The 23,073-nt window shown below is 38.4% G+C and overlaps 1 protein-coding gene and 1 long non-coding RNA gene across 4 annotated transcripts; one reads left to right on the forward strand and one right to left on the reverse strand.

Annotated features, from left to right (window-relative positions):
• Positions 1–1,834: 1,834 nt before the first annotated feature.
• Positions 1,835–14,768, reverse strand: YIPF4 (Yip1 domain family member 4). Of its 3 annotated transcripts, XM_053972802.1 has the most exons (7): positions 14,588–14,768; positions 10,943–11,096; positions 8,138–8,309; positions 5,882–5,959; positions 4,066–4,179; positions 3,589–3,687; positions 1,835–2,888 (listed from the first exon to the last, which is right to left on the reverse strand). In XM_053972802.1, the coding sequence occupies exons 1-7, from the start codon at positions 14,670–14,672 to the stop codon at positions 2,751–2,753; spliced, it is 840 nt and encodes a 279-aa protein (XP_053828777.1). In that variant the 5' UTR covers positions 14,673–14,768; the 3' UTR covers positions 1,835–2,750. The 3 variants fall into 3 exon arrangements, with proteins under 3 accessions (XP_053828777.1, XP_053828778.1, XP_053828779.1); XM_053972803.1 differs by lacking the exon at positions 3,589–3,687 and having other exon boundaries at positions 14,588–14,767; XM_053972804.1 differs by lacking the exons at positions 3,589–3,687; positions 4,066–4,179 and having other exon boundaries at positions 14,588–14,767.
• A 53-nt stretch (positions 14,769–14,821) lies between these two features.
• Positions 14,822–22,456, forward strand: LOC128804723 (uncharacterized). The gene is made up of 4 exons (XR_008436172.1): positions 14,822–14,940; positions 17,535–17,634; positions 19,890–20,053; positions 21,477–22,456. It is a non-coding gene; the product is annotated as an uncharacterized LOC128804723 (long non-coding RNA).
• The last annotated feature ends 617 nt before the right edge of the window (positions 22,457–23,073 follow it).

The following is a 23,073-nucleotide window of genomic DNA, read 5'->3' on the forward strand; positions in this document are numbered from 1 at the left end:
GAGGTGTTGCATCTTAGAAAGGCAATTTTTTTTTTGCTAGATGGACGTGCTATAAGTTCCCAGTTTTGACAGACTGAAGTCGTATGTTGATTATCACAAAAAATATTTATAGCCCTAAAGCTATTGGTATATAGCATCAATATATTGGTGGCATGCACAGGAACATGGATGTGTCTTAAATCATCAATATTAATTATTCAGTATTAAGTCAGTAAATATAAATGAGCTTCATACATTCTGTAAACAAGTTTAATTCAATTTTTTTATAAAATACATCTTGTATTTACACACATAACTCATCTAAAAATATGAGTTTGTTGAATGCAAAGTTATTACAAACTATCAGAATAATCTGAGAGCTGTTTGTATGTTTCTTGCACAATATATGCAAAAAGTGACCCTAAAGATATTAAGATTAAAAGGTGCAAATCTGCAGTTGGGTACAAAATATGTACTATGTTAAGTACATTATCTACATTGCATATTACACATGTGCCAAGTCTGTGGAAGGGAACAGTTAAAATTCCAAGTATAAATTTCACAAAACATTACTGGAAAGGGAGGTATTTGGGGATTCAATAGAACATTCTTGCATCCTTTCAATATTCATAGTCAGTTCAGATGCACAGAACACTTCATGAACAACTATGCAAAGAGGAACTATGCTTAAAGCTGTCTGACAGCCTAGTAACCTAAATGTGTTCTTGCCCTTCACCTTTGTGGGGACAGGAGTTAAATGCATTCACAAGGGCTAGGTGCAGTCTTATAATAATAGTTGGATATTCCTGTTAAAAAAAAGAAATACAAGTCATGAAAAAGGAGGTAAAACCAGATTATCATGCAAGATTCCAAAGCTAATATGCTTTTTTAAAAATACACTGTAACTTCCTTTATTTTTTTTTTTTTAGAATGTGGCATGAATGCTCTCAAAACACTTGTAGGTAAGAAATTAGCTGCTGCTGGTATAAATTGATTTAGTACAAGTTTGCATTAATCCCACCACAACTTATTCAGAAATCAAAAATCAGGTGAAAAGTCAATCACTCTACCAATTTTACTCTTTTTATATATTACAAGGTCAAGTATTACACTACAATCTATGTCCAGCACTAACTTCAAGTGGTTCTGTTTAAAACCAACACAAGAATCAGCCAGGAAAGCAGACTGAGTAAGCTAAAGGTTTGTGGGAGAGCCGGAATTTAATTATGTATTTTGCATCAGTAATGACTGGTAAAAGTAAGTTACCAACCTGGCTAGTTACACAGTCTAAAAAGCTGAAAAACTACAGTTCTTATATGGAAATATGTCCATCAGGGATTCAAGACAGCCCTTGCTATTACTTTGTCATGGCTGATTTTTATTTGTACCATTAGAAAAAAAGGATGGGGGAGGGGACAGGGAGAATGGGAAATGCTTTTTTTCTGTAGCCAGAAAAAAAAAACCCCAAATCTTCAGAGCTATTTGTTGATACTAAATCCTGAAGATTGCAAATGCCTATGTTAGTACCATACAAAGTGAATTTCAGTGGACTTCCCTTGTGAAGAAATATTACCATAAGGACCATTATATAAGCAATCAACACAGTACACAGGAAATATTTAACATGTCATCACATTATTACATAATCCTTGGAGAGTCAAAATTAGCAAGACTCTAACTGTTACTAAGGCTGTAACTCTGCCTTGTTTAGTGGAGGGAGAATCTGGCCTTCCAAATCTTTCTTATTTCTCTTTACAAGGGATTAATAGTATTGGAAAAAAAAAAAAAAAAAAAAAAAGCATGTTAAATAGCATGCTATTAAAAGCAAAACAGAGCAAGATGTTGTAAAACATAGTTAGGGAAGCAATATTTTTATTTTGTCATCATAAAATAACATTGTTTGAAGATCACACAAATTTGATAGATCACCTTTTTTTTTCTCCAACATTAGGCCAGCACTAGAGTTGAGAAAGGTGTTCACCCATTTCTCTATAAATTTATACTTTTAAGTAAAATAATTTGATTCTCTAAATATGCACTTTAATTAATTATGCCACGCAATAAGTATCTTGCTCCTTTGGTCAGAGATAGTAAATGAATATTTCAAATACTTGTATCTTCAATTTTTAAAAACCCAATATACATCCTTAACCAAGGAGTATTTACGGTACACACAAGCCATAGATACAAAATACACAGTATATACATGTTTTGAAAACAAATTGGAATTTATAAAAACTCAACAGCCAAATCACAGTAATTGAGGCACTAAATTAAAAGTAGTATATTTTTGTCTTGATTATGCAGACTATTCTGTGAACAATCAGGACTGTTTCATAAATATATATTATCTACAGAATTTGCTGTGCCAAAAAAAGCCAGCTGTGTTTAAGCTTAAAGGAAAAATTGCACTTTGAGATTGTTAACAGTTAACTTCTCATTTTTAATTCTTGAATATAGTAATCTGGTCCCAGTGCTTTTGGCACAGGTATTGAGTTGCAGTTTTGCTACGCTTTATTATAAAACACAAGGTTCTTTTATTTTGTTCATTAAAATCTGAAGAGTCTTAAACAAACCTAGAACTTTGATACAAATCTATATAGCTACAATTGCTTCATTAAATAATATACACAAATATGCTCTTCCATCTTAAAACATCTCGACAACTGCATACAAAACAGTCACTTGTATTATCTCCAGCTTTCTTAATCTTACTCATTATCAGTCTGCAAGTGACTGAAATATGGTTTCTGGCCACATCTTACACTAGATCACACCCCAGTATACAAGGACAGAAAATAAATGTATAATAAAAAGATTGGATAAATTAGAAGGGGTTTCTTGGTCTTGAATTCTTCTCCAACTAGCAATGATGCAGCACTGTATGCAGCCCAAAAAACTCCAAACAACTGAAAAAGAAGATGAACAGTCTTAACTGACATGACAAGAAAGTCTCTCCAAATACCACAGTAAAAATCACTTCTCTCAGTATAACATAGAGCCAGCTATGGAAGTAGTGCTTGTCACAGCCCAAGAAGTTTTGGCCATGTGGGGCTTGTAATGCATTTTCATACTGGTGGTGCAAAGATAAGAACCTTGCAGAGATTCACCCTGAAGTTAACATAATGCTGTTAGTAGTAATCAAGTAACAGAGGTTTCATGAACGCATATTTATTTTGAAGTTATTTATTAGTTAACTGGCAAGTTAATGATTTACGTTCTGACTATCATTTATCAGTAATCACAGATTATCAAATCTCAAATACAGCAATTTTGTTACTTATCATACTCTACATGTACTTCAATTATACTGTTTGCCAGCAAGCTAAAGGGATAGAAATAATGAAATCAACAGAACAAACCTCCAGAAAGTGTACAGCTTAGCTCGTAACACAATTTTATCAGTTAACCTTCCCAGGCTCATCAGTAACTTCAAAGGCTACCTAAAAGGGTTTTAAGAAGCACTGGAAGTGTTCAAGAGCGTTATGTCGTTCTGGGATCTTTTAGGGAATGTTGCTGGTTCCATAAAAGGTGTCCAGCAGCAGGTGGTATCAGGCAGGTTACATTTGTGCCTTGCATTCCCCCTCTCTAAATCAGAACAATCCTTACCTTCTCTGCAAAGGGTATGGAGAGCTTTGTACCGCTACCACTATGGGGAGGTCTCAGAACAATGACTGTCATATTCATGCTGCAGTGACTAAAAATAATCTGGATGATGGGGGAAGGGAGAGAACAGCTTATTTTCAGATTCTTCATTCTGAGGTTTAATTATGCATTCTCTTCTCAAAATGAGAATCCCATCTTTTTTGTAATGCAACTATTAGAGCACAGCAAAATACTTAAATACAAGCTATTCTAGCAACAACAGGTGTTGTTATAGCAACAGCACTGTATATTCCCAAGCACTCAAATGGGAGCATTTAAAACTGCATTCACTTTCCACCACGCTAACCAAAAGGATCACAGAGCTCACTTTGTAGTTCTGTAAATTTTGACACATCATTATGTTCTCCTGAGCAGATTACTTGAAGTGTTAAGAAAGTGACTTAAAAATAACTAAATTCTCAATAGATTATATGAACTTACTTTTATTAGGGTAGAAACAACTTCAAATGATCCAACCACCAAAAGTACAGGTGCTATGACAATGAGGGGAAGTAGGGAATATCCTATTACACCCAGAACTTGGCCATAAGCAACCTGAAATTTTCAAGCACATAAAAATAAGCTTTTCAGTACCTAATCTCTGTCACCCAATTCAATTTGTTCTTGTTATAACACTACGAATAATGATTATAATGTGTTATAGTAATGAAATTTCAGCTAAAGGAGGCTTGCTAGTATAAAAATTGTTTTTGTATGCCAAATCCTAAAATTAGAAATACGTTATCTTTTTTTTCCCCCATAAAACTGTAAATGATCACTTTCAAAGGAAGCATTTATATATGATACCCAGGAGCACAGAACTGCAACAGACCTCTCAAGGACCAGCTGTAGTCCTGGTTGTCAAAAGCAGCAAAGACATAATGTTCTGCATTAACATACTCATATCCATTATACCTAAATAAATACATAAAGCACATGAATGTTTTTAGTGTCAGCGGAAGAGTTAAAACTTCATCCCTGTAAGGCACAGAATTCTGATTTCCAGAATTCTTCAATTGATTGTGACTGTCTAGAACAGAGTTGTTCCATGTACTTCCATAACTACTTTTAGCTTCAGACAGAAACACCTGATTTTACCCTACTATGGTCTGAAATATTCCTGTGCACAGATAGGTTTCTTGTATTTAACAGGAAAAGTAGTGGCATCTTGTAAGCATTTTCTTGTGGATCATGATCCTTCATGACAAGATCTGCAAACCTATACTTTTTCTCTTCAGTTTATACATCTGATAATTTCCCATTTTGAGCCACAAAACAGATTGCTTGAAGGGCCTCTGGATTGTGTTGAAATGCAGAAATACCATGTAATCACATTTATGAAAAAACTTTTTATTTCAAAACAGCATTCACAAAAGAAGACTCTAGCAATGATGATTTAAAGGAAAATTTTAAAAAATTAAACTAAGTAACATAGGACCTCTGCAACACTGGTGCATCATTAATGCAATATCCATATCCATAGTAAAAGTATAAAAATAAAGCATCACGGAATATTTAGCTCTTCACAACACAGTTCAGTGCATTTCATGCTGCAGATCCATTTTAAGAAGTTTTATCCTCCTGACTGTTCCACTGCAGCTGTCTGTGGGCCTTGCTCTAAGTCATTTTTTGTTGTTTACACCTGCATTGCTTAATGAGTCAATTTGTAAACAGCTCAAGCAGCTATTCCAACCCTGCTGGTGCAAGCAGCTGGAGAAAGGGATGCAGGCCACAACTCCAGCTGGCTCTCTAGTTGAGAAACATGCCCTGGCTTTCATACTTTGATGGGTTTGAAATGCATCAGGCCAGAGATGAAAACAAACACTGGCAGGTGCTTTACACACAGGGACATCTAACTGCTGTTAACACCCCATATAAAAAAACAAAAACAAGTTTCCATTTAGTCCAGTGACCAAAAACTTGAAAGCATTTCTCCCTCAAGAATGGACTTCAGTTCTGGATCACAGGAAGCTGCTAGAATTCCTGGGACTCACAGCATAAATTTCCAGACTGTTTATCTGGAAGCAAGGACACCATCCATTGCACCAAGAGATTAGTTGATGATCTCTGTATTTTAGACTTAATTTTGGAGCCAGAAAACCTGAAATGTTGACTTTACACTTAGCAACTGCATCCGTTCTTAGCTGGCTACAAGATCCAAACCCAAGCACTATGAAAACCCAACTACTGCTGAAAAACATTGTCAAGAGACTTTACATTACCTCCCTCTACATCCTTTTCACATACAGGTACTTACTTCTCCTCCAAGAACTCTGGCCAGTAAAAAAATTGTCAAGGATCCAAATATCCAAATAGTTATGATCCAAGAAACAACCTTCAGAGATAAAGAACAATTCATTTATATGAGTAATTGCCCTTGTGAAAAAGGAAAATGCATTTCCATAATTGCTTTCACGGCAGTCAAGGATTTTATTACGCAAAACTGAATTCTGAATTGTGGCAAGAATAGTGTTTAGTATCACAGTGTAATTAGCAAATGAAGTTCAGAAGTTACATTTACAGAATCACATTAATGGTAAATTTGGTGTACATGGAATGCACATGCAATGTATTCTGTAAGTACTGTAACAGGAATAGGAAGTTGAGTTAAAAGTACCCTAAATGTCTTCATATCCCACCTATTACAAAATATGGGCTCAGACAGTTTTTAAAATACAACCAATATAAGGAGTTGGAATTCTCATTCTTTCACTTACAAAGATGCCATTTTATCCTTTACTCAAACTGAGAACACTCAGAAGACATAGGACTTTAATTCTCAGTGGAATTTGATGATAATGATGATGAGAACTTAATAAAGAGCCTCAGATTCCTGGGACCAAGTCTGTCATTGTTTTTTCTTGCTTCTTTCATAGTTTTGCTCTTAAACTACAGAAGAAATCCTAAAAATATTCTCTGGCTTAAAAAATCCTTCAAATTAACGTAGCTGGTTTTGGTGTTGAGCCACTGGGAGGACCAGAAGTAAAGCTCTCCTTTCTGAAACACCTTTTTCGAAGGAAACAACAGTCTAAGTCCAGTCTCTGTATTTCCAAATATACAATGACTGAACTTCAAAAATTAAGTCAGTACTCAGTTCAATACTTTGCTTAATTAGAAATTCCATATTTCCAGAAGAATGAAATAGGAAAAACCAGATAAAAATCACAGCAGCACTAAAAACAATATAAGTGGCTTTATGCTATTTGTGGAAATAGCCTCTTTTTACTTCCTGTTTTCCTCCACTGACTAAAAGAAGAGGACCAGATTAAAGTCTTAGAGCAGAAGTGCTCATCTCTCTCCAGTTTAGAGCCCATCTTTGGGTTTGTCTAGTCCAGCTGCTGTCAGTCATCCTGTTGCTGGCTGTTAGCTTTCCTTTCTCATACATAGACAGCACTCCTGCATCCATATGGTAAACCCACTGCTCCTAAGAAACATTAGACGCAGTGCTCCTGTACAGGACGTACACAAACTGCAAGAGGTGGTTCACCTGTCGCAGGGTCAAGGAATGGTCCTGGCTTTGCCAAGGAGACAGGCGAGTGGCCCACCCAGAAGATTTGAACAATAAAGTGGTTTAGTCTACTCACTTCAAGCCTCATAGAGACAAGATACTGAGAGTGAATTCTTAGTCAGCATTTGGTACACCATATGGAAGCCAGAGGTCCCAAAGGGAATCATTTTATCCCACCATTCAGAAGAATCCTTGCATAAGCACATTCTGCTGGTTTACATACAGCTTATTGCCATACTTGGTGACATTTAAAACAACTGTAAGCACACATTTAGTCATAAAGATTTCCAATGCAGGAGCACCTAGGCTTACATACAAATTGTTACCATAAATGATAACACTTCTTTATTTTAATCAGAACATAAAGAAAAAAGCTAACAGTGTTTATGGAAGTCAATTAAATATGCACAATGCTGCTGAGTAGCTATTCACCCTGAAGTTCAAAAGGAATTATGGAAAAAGTCTATTGACCAGAGGAAAGTTATTTGACTGCAACTGAGCAGGGAAGACAAAATAGCAAACATCACTAATGGAAGATTAAATATGCAAGATAACAACAGTCATATAGTATGAATTAAATAAGCATCTTTATTTGTCAGGAAATTAGAATTCATGCCATCCAAACAAATGCTTTTCGCTAACATTTTTTAGTAATAAAAAGCAAGTTAACAAAAGGTCACAATTAAAATGGAAAGATTCACTAATATAAACCCATTAGTATAAACCAATTAGTATCAATCTGGTTCTTCTAGAAACCACATCTTTCCTTTGTTTTACTGTATAAAAACAAATCTGACATTTCATCATGATTAACTTACCCGTGGGCTATTTAATACATTCCTAACTGCTGTCTTTCTACATATTAACTTGAGAAACAGCACTTGAAATGCCCCACATTAGTATGTGAAAAAAAGACTTTCTACCTACGTAAGAATGCAAATTGCTTAGCAATCACATCCCCAAATTTAGTTCAGATATCTTTTTAGGCAGAAGATTTATACCTACCTTAAATTGTCCATATAATGAAATCATTGAGAAGAAGAGGACAACTGCCAGAGGACCCCAAAAGTCTGGATTGTCTCTCACTACCTGCCTATTGAACCCAAGAGATGGCATAGGCATCAACACACATCGAATTTTGTAGTAAATATCCTTCAGATCAATGTCGAGTTCTTCCCTGAAATTGTAAAGCAAGTAAGTATTACTATACACCACAGTAATGAAATAGAGCTAAAAAATAAGTACAGGGGCAAAGAGCAGGTTTATAGAGCAAGTCTCCTGTCAGCCACATGGCCCTCCAAAGCCACAACGAGCAAAGGAATAGTTTATCCACAGTGAAACAACACCATAGCTTCATGCTGCATTCAGTAACTGGTGGGACAATGTGAGATTTATTTAATTACTCAAAACCAAATTATATGACTGTCAACAGAAAACATACACAGCATACCCAGACCAGGCTGGGGCTCTGACCAACTTGGACTGTTTGAAAGGTGTCCCTACCCAAGACAGTGGTGGTGGAATTGGATGATCTTTAAGCTCACTTCCAACCCAAACCATTCTATGATTCTGTGATATCCTGAGAGTCTGCATTAAGATAGGAGGGTTTTTTTTCAGACACACTAGAACATGTGACACATTTGTGTCATTGTAACTACAAGTCAAAGACATGCACACATAAAGAATGTCTGTGTATTCCTATGCCAAGCAGTTTGCCATAAGGACACGTACTATGAAAATATTTTATTTCAGATTCTGAAAGAAAGAATACCATTACATTTACTAATCTTAAACCATTCCAAATACCAATTTTTTAAAAGAAAATGGAGTTTAGCTTCCTTCAAGAACAGTAGTTTTCAACAGACCAGTTTATGCCTATTGTTTAATTTCTGGCTTGTGTCCACTAAGGGTAAAATAAATACAAGTCACTTGAACTAGCAGCAACATGTATCAACAGATCTTGCCCTTCTCTCATTGCCTTCTCTACTTCCTGCTACAAGCTCTCTGCAAGCAGAGAGAAGATTCTTCTGTCCAGGACCCTGAGCTGGTACATGCTGCCCTGACAGTATTAGCCACATGGGGAAGGAATCAGACTTCCCAAGTAATGGGCAATTCCACTTCTTTATGTGCAGAACCTCAGTCATGACTGAGGAATTCTGAAGAGTTGCAAGAGACTTCCAGCAGATATACTGCTCTACATTTAAGAACACAGTGAAGAAAAATGTAGAATTATATCCTAAGTCCATTTATGAAGGTTTTGTCCAAGGTTTTGTTTTTTTGGCTTTTTCTTCAGAAAAGCTGATGTGAGAAAAAAATGCAAAGATGTGATACCACAAATTCTGTTTTAAAAAAATAAATTAAATACTGTTAATTCAGTCCCTCAAGGCAATTTTTGGATTATTATTACTAAAGCTACTTCATAAGCAGTATTACTAACTGGTGACTAAGTAATAAAAATTGTTCTTTAACCATCGCTGAATCTAAGGAACGGACTAGAAGCATCTATTTGCCACCATTTATCCAAAAAGGATGTAGCAGACCTATACTTTACCCTGTAGACTGTGTAACACAAATATTTCCTGCATGGAAATAATTATTTCTCATTGTCTAGGTCTTCTGACAGCTTCTCATGTGAATAAATGGTCTTTTGCATAAAGCTGACAGCTACCTCACCTGAAAATGATGGTAGCTGTATCAGGAAACAAGTGTTTAGAGTAAGGCTGTCCAATGAGAAAGTAAAAAAATTATAATCTCACTTTATTGAAAAAAACATTTGCACTGTAGCACTGTGCTGGTGAACTTCCCTTAGCAGGCTGCTGTTCTTTCAATCCTTAATAGAATTCAGATTGTAAGAATTCATTATGACACGTTTTTGGGAATAATCAAAACAACAAAATTACAGTAAAGTCAGAATTCCTATGTTGTCACCTCACTATACCAGTTTGTTTCTTAATTAAAAGTTAGAGGTTCACAAAACAGACATTCACACAAAGACCTACTTCTGCACACTTTAATTTAAACCAGTTCTCAAGTAGCACTGTCATTATTAAGCTCTCCAGACATCTGTTGTCTCCCAACACTCTCATCTGAGTTCTACACAGTACTCTCTGTCTCACTCCAATTTTTTAAAGCATCATTATTTTTAATTCACAGAAAAACACTGAAACAGTGAGAATGAAGTTCCTTAGGTACAGAACAAGGACCAGGCTGCCTGACTCACAATGTAATAAGCTTGAGATACAAACTTTCTTCAGCCAGCCAGGTTTCTATGAACAGAACAATGGATGTGAGACTTCCAGTTTTAAGGACATTATTGTCCTTCAGCACTAGCACCCTTTTAATCTAGCTTTATAGTAAAAGGCAGTATCAAAGATTATGAAGTTTGTGCTACCTTGGTTCTAACATCCCTACTGATTCACAATGCTTTTGCTTCAGAATAACTGACAGAACTGACTGAGATTTACTCAACAGGAGTCTTCCCACGGGGTTGTCCTAGTCTTTGATTCTTTCACAATATCAAGAAACATGAATGCGTGAGATACAAAGAATACAGTCTCTTTTTTAAAAACCATTACAAGATCAACAGTTAAAAGCAGAAAAGCCATATAGGCTTTATACTTATGGAGATTAAAATCCATCATGAGAAACAATGTTTCCATTCTTGCACCAGAAAACACTTCATTGGTCAAGTAATTTGTTAAACAGAATTCTAGTCACAGCACAAGACTGTGGGACAATCAGAGACTACAGGTTGTTTCTTTTCCCTACACAGCTAATAAAGACCGATACCCAAAAATAATTACAACATACAAAAGTGGCTTGTTATCTTCTGGGTCATCATCTTCCACTTCCAGAAGCCAGCCATATCCTCTCTGTCTTAGGAATGTAGTTGCAGTAGATTCTTTGATGAATTCTCCTCCAAGATTCAGCTTAACATCTGGAGTTGCTATGGAACCACTAAGATCTAAAGAAAAAGGGAGAAAAATATAGACCTTTTTATGTCTTGCCAAAAGCCATTTGATTTTAAAAGTATTGGAAGATAAACAACAAACATATGAAGCTATATGTGTTGGTCATGCCAATAAAACATTCAAAGTTGCAAAATAAAATTATACTTTCACAGATACATAATTTGAAAGTGTACTTGTGCCTTTATTGAAATAGTAACAATGTTGGGTTAGGTCTCAAATACCAGCTTTTAGCTTTTAGATGGGATTCTTGTTTTATTACAAGTGTTGTAGTACAACAGAAAGGCTTCCATTTGTGCTTTATCATTAAGTGTTTAAAGGCACAAAAGGAGGACACTAATGAGAGTCTCACCATGCTATAAACTGTGGATTATTTATAATTTTTTTCAGATCATACTCTACTTCTTTTGGTGCCCATTTTTTAACAGTGGCATTGTTTCAGCCAAAACCACTTTCTGCTTTTATGTCAAATTTTTCATAAAAGGAAAACATTTGAAGATGTTTTAATTTGTAGCCTGTCTTCAATGTAGCTGAAGATGTTAGAGAAAGAATGCTATCAGAGATCCTTAGGCTCTAGACAATAAGAAGTTAGACAGTTATACAACTTCTCTTTGATATACTATGATCTTTTTCTACCACAGTACTGAGCAAAACAAAGACCAATTTATCTATGTTCTGGTTGGTCATGGCAAAATTGCCAATAAGTATTCATTTTTTTTTTCTCATTTCATTATATATAGATGGAAAATAAAAAATATTATAGGAAAATAAATTAAGCAACTTCATGAAATAAAAGCATACATAAGAAGGGAGTAATTATCCCTTTAGGAAACAATGGATTTCCATTATCTGCTAATAAGGAAAAATCCAAACAGAAATATGTAAATATTTTCTACAAGCTTACTATAAATATATTGGGAATTAAAGAAAATATCTTTTGCCTTATGATCATTGTGTGTTTTTCACACATAAAAGTTCCTCAGCACAAATTTCCCAAAACACCTAACTATAGCAAGTACTTCTGAAACACTCACAGAGGCACGTCAGGCCATATTTGTAGATTACATTTGCAACATCCTCTTTGGAAATATTACAGTGCTATTGAAACAAAATTTGTACAGTGACAGAATCTCAATCTCTTCAGCCAACATGTCTCAAGTGTTCATCGACCATTCAATATCGCAGTTAATTCAACAGAATTCTCCTTTCCAGACCAGCTTGCTAGGCCACTCAGATTCAAGCTCCTCCACAAATGCTTTTCAACTGTTTCATAATCCTGAGAGTTACTGATCCATTCCTTTGATTCTTGGAGCACCATCTGCACAGGACCCTGGTAAAGATCACCGTAACTTAAAGCAGGAATTTCTCTTTGCTCTTCCCAGTCCCAGCACACATACACCATTCTCACCAGACTCAAGCAAAGCCTTCCTCTGCTGTTTACAGAAGGAGGACAAAAGAAAAATCGTAATGCCTGGGCATCAAGCTGAAGCCTCAGAAGTTTTCTCTTGATTGAGGGACCTTATGTCATTAAAGAATATTTGTTTCTGCTACAAGATAACACTTTTTTGCAAGGAGTGCTACTCTGTGCATAAATGCAGCTGTCAAAAGAAGCCAACACAGCAGTCCAAGCAGCCATGTATTTCTCCTTTCTCAGGGACCACTGAGAGCCCATCCTGAGGCACGGAAACTCCTTCACAAGTCGTATTTACCAAGACTTCTTTTAGCAGTCGATGAATACCTGCAACCACACTTTTGAATTATAAAATCTATTAACATGATCTTAAGTCTGTTTTGCAAGACAAAAACTGCAGAAACCTGGGGGAAAGGGATTGGTCAACTCCTCTTCTGCAGGCTGCTTTGAATGAGATTTTTAACTGCAGGGCAACTGGAAAATCTGCCAAGAACTGATGACATTGATGGTTCCTAGGGAGAGTCCGGGTGCCTTCACTGCTACTGTCTCAGGCTGAACACCACAGAAGCAAAACCAAAGTCTCTCAGATGCCTCATCTCAACAAAGCATTGTAGAAAACCAGCTTTCAGAACAGTCTTGACTCTTAATTTTGAAAAAGCAGTACAAGAGGCAAAACTCCAAATAGAGTGCTCTTTCCACTGTGTCTGGTAACCTAATTGTGAACATCTCTCCAGCTTTCTTCCATACAGCTCCCACAGAAATAAGATGGGGAAACAGTACAGCGAATTTTTATTTTTTCGTATGGACTGAGTTTTGGGAAACATGTAAAAATTAGAGTGCAATGCATAGTATTTTAATTTTAAAATATCAAGATGTTTAATTTTGCTTATGTTTTTTCTTTGCTAGGGCAGGTCTATCCAGCACTCTGAGGACAGGACTACACTCAAACACACAGGAGATCACATCTTGCTTGTGCTCATAAAAAACACAGAGCCAAGTGTGACTACAGGCTACACTGGTCACACAACACAACCTACCAGAATGGTGGCTTTACTGGATTGGGTTCAGCATTGCCCAACAAATACTGCCAGAGAAGAAGCAGAGAGCTTCTGCTCAGAGATACATGGATCCGTTTTCAGGCCAAGGTGAAGAAGAAAAAACAAAACAAAGGAAAACTAACCAGCAAAAAAACCCCAGCAACAAAAAAACCCACAGTCATGACAGTACTGTTGACTTGTATTTCCTTTCAGAAGGACTGTGAAGTTCACTAAAGGACAGGTATTCTACAGCAATTTCTCCACTTCAGCAATTCCTTTCCAGGGTGGGATACATGAGTAAGGATTTATATGATTCCCTAGTCACAATTTTAAGACTAACGAAATACATATATGAAAGTAGAATCCTTGTTATTTAAACGGGGAGAGACCTAAAAATCATTCTCCAACAAAGTAAGTTTGCACGATATTGACTCCTGTATGTTCAGTTTTGAAGTTCGAAGGCACATCTTCACGGCATGCTGGCATACCACTGCTGTTTGTGCAGCACTTTGGCAGCAGGCCACGCTTCAACCCCTAAATTACACACATGGCCTCTTTTTTCTCCTTCATGACTGTGCCGCAATGAGACACGGCGCAGACACTTTGGCACATTACAGCAAACGCGAACATACGACACAATCTTCGGTAAGACAACAAAGCGGGCTTCCAGAAACACGGGAGCCAGAGGAGCGGGCAGTGACAGCGGTCACGGTTATGTCACGTAGCTGGGACAACCTCGGCTCCGGCTTTCAGAGCAGCTGGGAAGCGGAGCGGCACGGCCGCCTTTGCCACCCTGGTGCCGCTCCCGTGACGCGGACGCGGCAGCGGGGCGCACCCCCGGCAGCGGCCCCAGGGCAGCGGCCACCTCGGCCACCCCGCTCCGCCCCCAGCCACGACACCAGCCGCGGGGGCGGCGGGACGGAGGGCAAGGAAGGCCCCTCCCGTCTCTGCGGCCCGGGAACAGCCCGTTCCCCCCGGGCCCGGCCGAGCCCTTGCCTCGGGACAGCGAGCGCGGCCCTGCCCGCGGCCCCGCACTCACCTTCGGCGTCCGCCGAGGAGACGAAGGTGAAGTCCCCGCTGCTGGGCGCGTAGAGCGGCGGCTGCTGAGCGCCCGGGGGCTGCATCTCCCCGCCCTCCGCGGGGGCTGCGGGGCCGGCGAGAGGCGAGCGGGTACCGGGGCCTGGGGCCTCCCGGGTCCCTCCTGCAGCGGCGGCGGCGGCGGCACCGAGCCCAGGGCGCAGCCGCCTCACGGGGCGACAACAAGCGGCGCCGCCCCTGCCATTGGCTGCTCGCAAGGCGCGCCCGGACTGGCCGCCGGTGCTCCAGCGCTGACTGGTCCCGGCGCTGTCCCGGGAGTGAGGTCACTTCCACTCCGCCGCGAAGCTCCTCCTGGTGAGGCGAACCAACCTCCTTCCCTTCCCTTCCCTTCCCTTCCCTTCCCTTCCCTTCCCTTCCCTTCCCTTCCCTTCCCTTCCCTTCCCTTCCCTTCCCTTCCCTTCCCTTCCCTTCCCTTCCCTTCCCTTCCCTTCCCTTCCCTTCCCTTCCCTTCCCTTCCCTTCCCTTCCCCTAATAATGCGGTCAGGCATGTTTTGGACTGACCTGCAGAGACACCTGCAGTGTCACTAAAGAAATTGTAAAATAATACAGTTGAGATGTTGCCAATCCCTGTTATAAGAAGGAAGATAAACACTGGCTCTGGTTGTGGTCTGTGCTTTGAAGAATCAGTATGTGGGATCTCACTTTTCCTGTATTCAATGACTTAACAGAAAACCTCCCAGATAACTCCATTTAGGATATATCCATCCCTTTGCTCCCTACTGAATACCAACATTTATTCTGAGAGGACACATTTTTTTTCCTGACATCTCGAGGGAACAGGCTTAAATGTGGCATTCATGTGACATATATTTGATTCTATTTCATACATAGATCTCATTAAGTGCCATGGGATATAAATATAAATGTATTATAAATTGGAAAAGTTGCAGGTCCAGAAATGGCATTAGTGCCGTGCTTTGATTTGTAGAAGGATATATATATATGCTTCATATATCCTTTTTCATATATATATATCCTTTTCCATATATATCCCATTAAAGGAAATCACTGAGAGGTCCATCTCAGAAAAATTTTACCAAGTAAAACCCAATCTGTTTTTTAAGGAAAGAACATGACTGGGAATTCCTATTTTGCCATATCCAAGGATCACTCAAATTTGCATGTATATCAAATACAATTTGGGTTCAGGTTCTCTGTGGGTATTTTACAACAATTATCAGCTTCCTTGCAGCAGCAGCAGGAAAAAAATCACCTATAATTGCACATCACCTATTTTTAAATCAAAAATTGTCTTGAGAGTACAAAATGCCCCTACAGATACTTGTACAGTCAGATTTTCCCTTTTAAAAGGTGAACAGTCAAGACATCAAGAGCACCTCATTTTCTTAGCTATTATGTGGAACTTCTTTATTACAAGACCTTTGCAATAGGCTTCTTTCAGTTTCTGAAAATAAACTTTTCTCTTTACTCAGTTACAGCCAGCCTGTCAGAGTTCGAGGAGCTTTTGGATTATACTTTTAGTCATATGATTTACTGCAAGGAGGTGGGAATTGCACCTGTTCATCCTTATGGATCCCTTCCAATTTGAGACATTCCAGATTCTATTATTATATTTAACTACATTGCTATGAGTGTGTTATTCCCTGTTGTTGTTGGGATGTCTTGGATGCTTCTGGAAACTGCCCTCCATAGGATGCCAGACAGGTCTGTTATTGGGCAAATTTCAAATAATGAAATCATAGAATTATTGAACCATTTAAGCTGGAAAAGACACTTCAGATCAAGTCTAACCATTACCTTAACACCACTAAGTCCACCACTAAACCATGTCCCCACATGCCACAGCTACTTTTTTGAATGGTGACTCCACCACTTCCCTGGACAGCCTGTTCCAATGCCTGATCACTCTTTCAGTGAGGAAACTCTTCCTTTAGCCAATCTAAACTTTCTCTGGTGCTTGAGGCCATTTCCTCTCATCCTGTCACTTGTTACCAGGTAGAAGAGGCAGACCCCCCCCTCACTACACATCCTCCTTTCAGGCAGTTGTTGAGAGCAATGAGGTCACCCCTGAACCTCCTCTTATCCAGGCTAAACACCCCCAGCTCCCTCAGCCACTCCTCACAGGACTTGTGCTCCACACCCTTCACCTGCTCTGTTGCCCTTCTCTGAAGCGCTCCAGCCCCTCAATGTCCTTCTTGTAGTGAGGGGCCCAGAGCTGCACACAGCTCTCAAGGTGGCTGGTTTTAAGCTGTTTAGTACTTGTCTCCTAACAAGGCAAACAGCATAAACTGCTAGAACAAAACTTGGTGATTTGGGGCACAGAAGTAGTGTACCTCTTGATAAACACAAGGAGTAGTCCTCAGGGCACTGTAAAAGGGTGGGAGGAGACAAAAGAGAAAGAGATGAAATATCACACTGGATCAGCTTTGAGGAGGAAACTTGGGACAATGGTAGTTAATGACAGAATATTATGCAATAAGATGAGTCACAAATGCATGTTTTATTAGGGTGCTGAAAAGGAGCAGTGACAAATGAGGCTGCATGACAGGCTGAGTGACTAGTTCTGTCTCTGCTTGTTTCATGGTTTCATGCACTGGACCCTGTGCTGTGCGTGTGCTGTATCATTTTCTAAGTATAAGTGAAATACACATAGGTTGATGTGAAGCAGAAGACAATTTTGTGACACTGCTGGTACCTAGAAAAGTCAAGATATTCACTATTTGAAAATATTTTGTGTGTTTTCTCATTGTCTGATTGTGACTGTGATCTCTGTATGAACACAAGCAGTTAAGTAATTTGATTTCTCTACTTTCTTTCTTTCTCTATAAATAGACTATTTATAAAGACATTAATTATCATTCATTATCTACTTTTAAATATAATTTTGATAAGACAAGAAAATTTGCTTTAATTATTTCCTTTTCTAGGGATTTTCTGACCAGCTGAGATCCAGATGGAATTTCACATCTAAGAGACACTGAATGAGACAAAGGATAGATGTTCTGCCCATGCCTATGTATAATAACAGTGAGTCGGTTTTTAAGAGTTGCTCTTCTGGATGCTCTGTCATACATGAGTAGTGAAGGATCAAGAAATCCACCTGATCCAAACACTCTGGATTTTTCTCAGCGTTTGCTCAAATACTAAGATTTTCGTCTCCTTTTCTCAGCCTCCTTCTTTCAGACTACAGAGGAGCAACCCTCTGTCCCCTGGCTGAGCAGTGCCAGCGGAGGGCACTCTAGCACTGCTTTTGCCAGATCAGCCCTTGTCCGGAGTTCCAGGTCAGGGTTTGTTCCTGGGCTGGTGGTGGGGGGGTTGTTGTGTGGAGTGCTTGAAACCCGCTGACTAACGCTGTTTCGCCCAGACGCTGCTGCTGCTAGATTTCTTAGCAATTTCTGCATTTTGGGTTCTGCACACTTCAAAAATTGCCTTTAGTTATTAAGGCCCACACCACCTGTAAATATGTGAGCAATCATGAAGAGTTCTTTTTGGTCTGTTGAAGTTTAGGGTGTCTTACAGCTCCCTGCACATAGCCACCCTTCCATGTATTTTAACTGTTGGCAAAGGCTGGCTTCATTCCTACCACCAGTGGGATTTTGCTTTCCCTCGGGCTTACTGTATGGTAGAAAGGAAAGGGAAAAGGGAAAGGAAGCATTTCAATAGGTTGTAATAGGCTGTGCTGCATAAAAATGCCATTTTGGATTATCACAAATACAACCTGTCTGCCATTAGGAAAGGGTCCTGTTTAATTTTAATTTTAGACATTCAAGAATCATGCATTATGTGAATTTACCAAAACGTATTGTAATAATTACTGTGTGAAAAGGAAGTCAGAACCACAGATGTTAAGAGTCATCTTCTGATTTCTTTGGGAAGTTTGGAGCCAACTGCCATGATGAGGCAAGTAGGCAGACTGCTGTGGAGTTTTATTCCTAATGTCTCAGAGTAATATCAGATTAGGTTAATTGTTATATATCATCCACTTTGAAATGGCTTTTGCATTTGCATCTAGGGTTGTTAGAGCTTCTCTTTGGGCCTGCCTCACTATATCTGGTTACTTGAGTGAGTGCTGCTCAGATTTGTGAGGGCTGGCCTCTTGGAACAGTATGACTTGCCAAACAGTATGTTTGGCTTAGTCTAGATATCAAAGTCCCACAATAATCATCTCATTCATGAATTAAAGTTACCATCTTTTAATGAAACCAATAAAGAATGAATGAATTAAATGCATTGTAAATACACTCATTTCTGCTGGTAGCAGGAATATTTACTAACTGGACCATTAATTCTGGACAGAAAAACAAGTTTTTGATAGCTGTATCATAGAACTTCAAATACTTATGAACTGGAGCTTGCTTTACATCAAAAAATCATTCTCTAATTTTTCTGGCAACAGAAGGGCATTGCACAACTTACTCTGTAAGCAAACAAGATATGAAGTAATTATATAAGAAGAAAATTTGTAGAGAAAGTACCCTCAGATTATATGGAGACAGTTTTTGACAAGCACTACAACACTTTGCTGCTTACTCTTATTTTATACCACAATAAAGTATATTGTGCTAAGAATGTGAATGTTTTAATAACCTCTGAAGTTTGTATGCTACTACAACTTGAAAATCCTACAACTTATTTAGAAAAGTAATTTCTTAAACATTTGTACTGAAGTCGTCATATGTTCTGTATCCTACATGCCACAAAGTATCAGAGTGCTCCTTTCAAGTTAGTAATGCATACCACAGTCAAGCTGATCTGACAGACTGACCCCAGAACTGGCTAATCTGCACGAACTGCCATTCAGGTTGCAAAGGTGACAGTTTCCCTCTCTGACCTACTGCTGGCTTTCTGTGAGGTCAGTCACTGGATACCGAGGTTGAAAAGTTTGCGTGTTTGCTAGGGCCACACAATCCAGTAACTGAAATGGATATGGCAATTCATTTGTCTGCTTTTGATGACTTCGTAAAAAAATGCTTCTCCTGGATTTTTTCCACAGGAAGATCCCATTTGATCTTCTATGAGTTACTTTCTCTGGGCTGAGGGGTAGTTCATATTGATTACATGATACAATACCTGATCAGTAGGCTGTGTTTATCATTTTATGCAAACAAAACTTGCCATATAATTGATGGCATCAAAATACAGACAGCTGTAGTATGTGAGACAGTAAACATCTAATTCTGTCTAGCACTTTGCTGTGTCCAAGGCATTAGAAACATACCAAAACAGTTCAGCTAAGAACATGACCTGTTATTTTTTTCCCCCATCCCATTCATGGTTGAAAGTATCAGAAATATGAGAAGACTATGCTTATTATACGTGAACCATTTCACAGCTATTGAGGATGCCATAACCTACATTGTGAGATAAATCCCTGATGAACTAAGCGACCTTGAAGCAATCCCACTAGGCAACTGCTGTATCTCCAGAGATACTGTGGAAATTCTAGGTAAAAATAATAAAAGTAACTTTACAATGGAATATGTGTGTTTTGAAAATCAATACATAATTTTGTAACAGAAGGAAAAAACATAATTCTATGTTTCTATGTCCTTTGTTGTTCTAACCAATATGTTAACAGATGGCTTAAATAACAGAATGGAGGATACACTTACAAAATTTTCATAATACTGAGTTTCAAAGGCTTACAAACCCTGTTGGAATACAAAACCACAGATCAAATTGGATGTACTTCAGAAGTGATTCAAGAACAACAATAGGGAATTAATTACAGACAGATGTAAAAAGCTGTAGCTGGGAATGAGTCATCATTTTCATTAATATAAATGGAGGTTTACCTGTGTAACTGATAAAAATTGAGGGTCTTCTATGAAAGACTGGAAAAACTATGCTTTTGCAGAAAACGTGTGTTGGTGAGTCCTGAAAAACAAGTCTGTATTCAGCCTCGGTAGGATTATTAAGAAAGGCACAGAGAAGTCAAGAGAAAGCGCCAAGAAGAGCTAGAGGTTAATAAAATGTGACTTATAAGAAATAGTTTAGTTTTGTTTTGCTTGAGAGAGAAGTCTGAAAAAGAGCTTTCCCAGTGGACATACAATCTCTCATATTTGAGAAATACTTTTCTCTATACCACATATTGACTCAGCAGCTTGAGGATTATCTGGATCTCCTTGTTGGCAAGTGAGACTGGAGTGAGAATAGTATCATATCCTCTTCTGGAAGAAACAAGTCAAAAGAAATTAAGGGAGAGCTGACCTTGCATTACCCTCAGATCTAGCAACCTGTAACACCCCTCAGTCTTTAAATGATTTCAAAGAGTGTTCACTTTATCTGTGTGGTTTTTATGAGCTCATTTGTATTAGCTCTGACATTAACTACCTAGATTAGGGAAAGCTCTTAAGAAAAAAGGTAACAAAATCTGCAACCTGATGGATAATAGGTAGATGTTTTACCAGTGGGCTTTTTCCAGTGTAATAATATAGTTGTCTGACCTAGCAAAAGGAAACTTTTCCTACCAGCAGGACAATTCTGGTATAGTTACACCTCTATAATTCATTACGTAAAAATTTATTGCAAGACAGAATATGCTAATTAAAACTTAGACCTCTAAAATCACAATAGAGTGATTAGAGGATATTAGTTCTACGAAGGAGGGCTGGGGTAGGTGTAAACAGAAGCTATTCTGTAGTTATTTGTCACAAATTAATTCTTACTCTACATCAAAACAGCAGATAGCTTATTTTAAGTGGCTTTACCATCTTTAATATACCACCACTTTGGTTTACAAAAAGAAGTCACCATTTATTGCTTTCTTTCACAGTAAGCCATCTCACATTTAACATGTGGTAAGAGTTGACATCTGGATATTATAACAAAGTTGCAGGTGTGCTCTCAAGTTCATGTTGTACCTTCAGTTTACAGGAAGACTGAAACCTTTTTAGGTCCTGGTGTAGACAAGTCAGAATGTAATCTCCAGGCCCCCAGAGTCCACAGATGTCCCAGGAGAGCACCGTGCAAGCAAGGCAGCTCCAAACACAGAGGAAGAAAACAAACGAGTCACTTGGCCACCTTTGTAAAAAGTGGTGGCCAATCAAAGACAGCACTCTTTGCTTCCAGTGTGCCAGTGGAATGAAGGGGCAGGAACACCTGTGACACCTGCTGTTTCACTTCCCTAGGCACTGTTAAACCATGGGTGCTTCTACATCATAAACCCATTAACTCTCTGTTATCTCTTTATGTGCACTTGTGCCCGTGGGCTCTGTTTTGTGCTGGGCAGTGCTTCGGAACTGTTTCATTCAGCTATTTTTGCCCTGCCAATGAAAAGAAATAGAGCAATTTTCCTGTAGTTTGGTTCCTTCAAAGGCATGATTCCAATTCAGCAAAGAGCTGATTTCAGTGAAAATGTGTAAGTTAACTCTGTTGAGAAAATCTGACATAGTATAATTATTTTTCCCCAAGCAGAAAAATCCTATATCAGATATATGAACCAAAAACGGAATAAAGCTGAATAAAATAGAAAAATTGCTTTAAAATTGCTAGGGTGCATCTGTGAAAACGGACACATGCATTTTTGTAGTAAATACTTATTTTTAATTTTGATGTAGAACAGAGATCTCAGCATAATATGATAAAGAAGATACTCTCATCAACATTTAAGAATTCCAATCTTTTCAGTTTCTTAGTTGCTTAGCAGAGCAACTTTGTGCTTCAAAGCTCTCTTTCAGATTGGTCAAAATATGAAGAGTAACCAAGCTCTTGGTTATCTCTTCATGTCGCTTCTCACAGCTGAATTTGGTTTCTTTCCCTCCTACTTCCTCAGAAGACTGTACTTCTCACCAATGATTGTAGTTAATGTTGTTTACAGCAGAAACAATGAAAAGTTAGAAAGACTTTTTATTATGTGTTTTCTTTTGTTTACTCTTTATCACTGCCACCTGATCCTGCAGATCTAGTCAAATCCCTTGCACTCCACAGCTTTATTCTGTAAGAAAATACAAGTAGAAAAGCACACACTCTATTTTCTGGTGGATATTGAGTTGCAGCATACTGTGTGTTTTTGTCTTGAGATGTATGACAGCTAAGCCAAATGATACAAACCAAAAAGCTCTATTAGGCCTCATAATTAATGTACAAGGCTGTGGACAGATGTTTGAATCAATCAAATGAAAGGGCTTCATTTTCCATTTAAAGATAGTTGCAAAAACTCATCTCTAGAAAGCTGCTGACAGAATAGTGTTAATGGCTGTTGGTGAACCAGAAGAAGAAAGTGTGCAATCCAGGCAGGGAGCCTTGTAAGAGCAAAATCCTGAACAGATGGTAAAAATTCAGTCCTGGAACTTGAAGAGAGATGGATGATTTTTTTTTTTTTTTTTTTTTTTTTTTTTTTTTTTTTTTTTTTTTGAGACCTTAGGTAGCAAACCAGGAGCTCTGACATGATACTGAGAAATTGGAATGAACAAGAAATATTTACTTTTTGCTCCAGGTGCCTGTGCAGTTTTGTTGCCAGTTGGC

This window comes from Vidua macroura, chromosome 3 (assembly GCF_024509145.1).
Source record: "Vidua macroura isolate BioBank_ID:100142 chromosome 3, ASM2450914v1, whole genome shotgun sequence".
NCBI lineage: Eukaryota > Metazoa > Chordata > Aves > Passeriformes > Viduidae > Vidua > Vidua macroura.

What these genes read in the sequence shown, in the direction of transcription:
- YIPF4 (XM_053972802.1), bottom strand. Translation starts at nt 14,672, where the DNA reads ATGCAGCCCCCGGGCGCTCAGCAGCCGCCGCTCTACGCGCCCAGCAGC. An exon ending in CCAGAGTTCTTGGAGGAGAA is followed by an intron (nt 4,180 to 5,881) that starts GTAAGTACCTGT and finishes TGAAAATTTCAG; the next exon opens with GTTGCTTATGGCCAAGTTCT. An exon ending in CCATACCCTTTGCAGAGAAG is followed by an intron (nt 2,889 to 3,588) that starts GTAAGGATTGTT and finishes CTTCTTTTTCAG; the next exon opens with TTGTTTGGAGTTTTTTGGGC.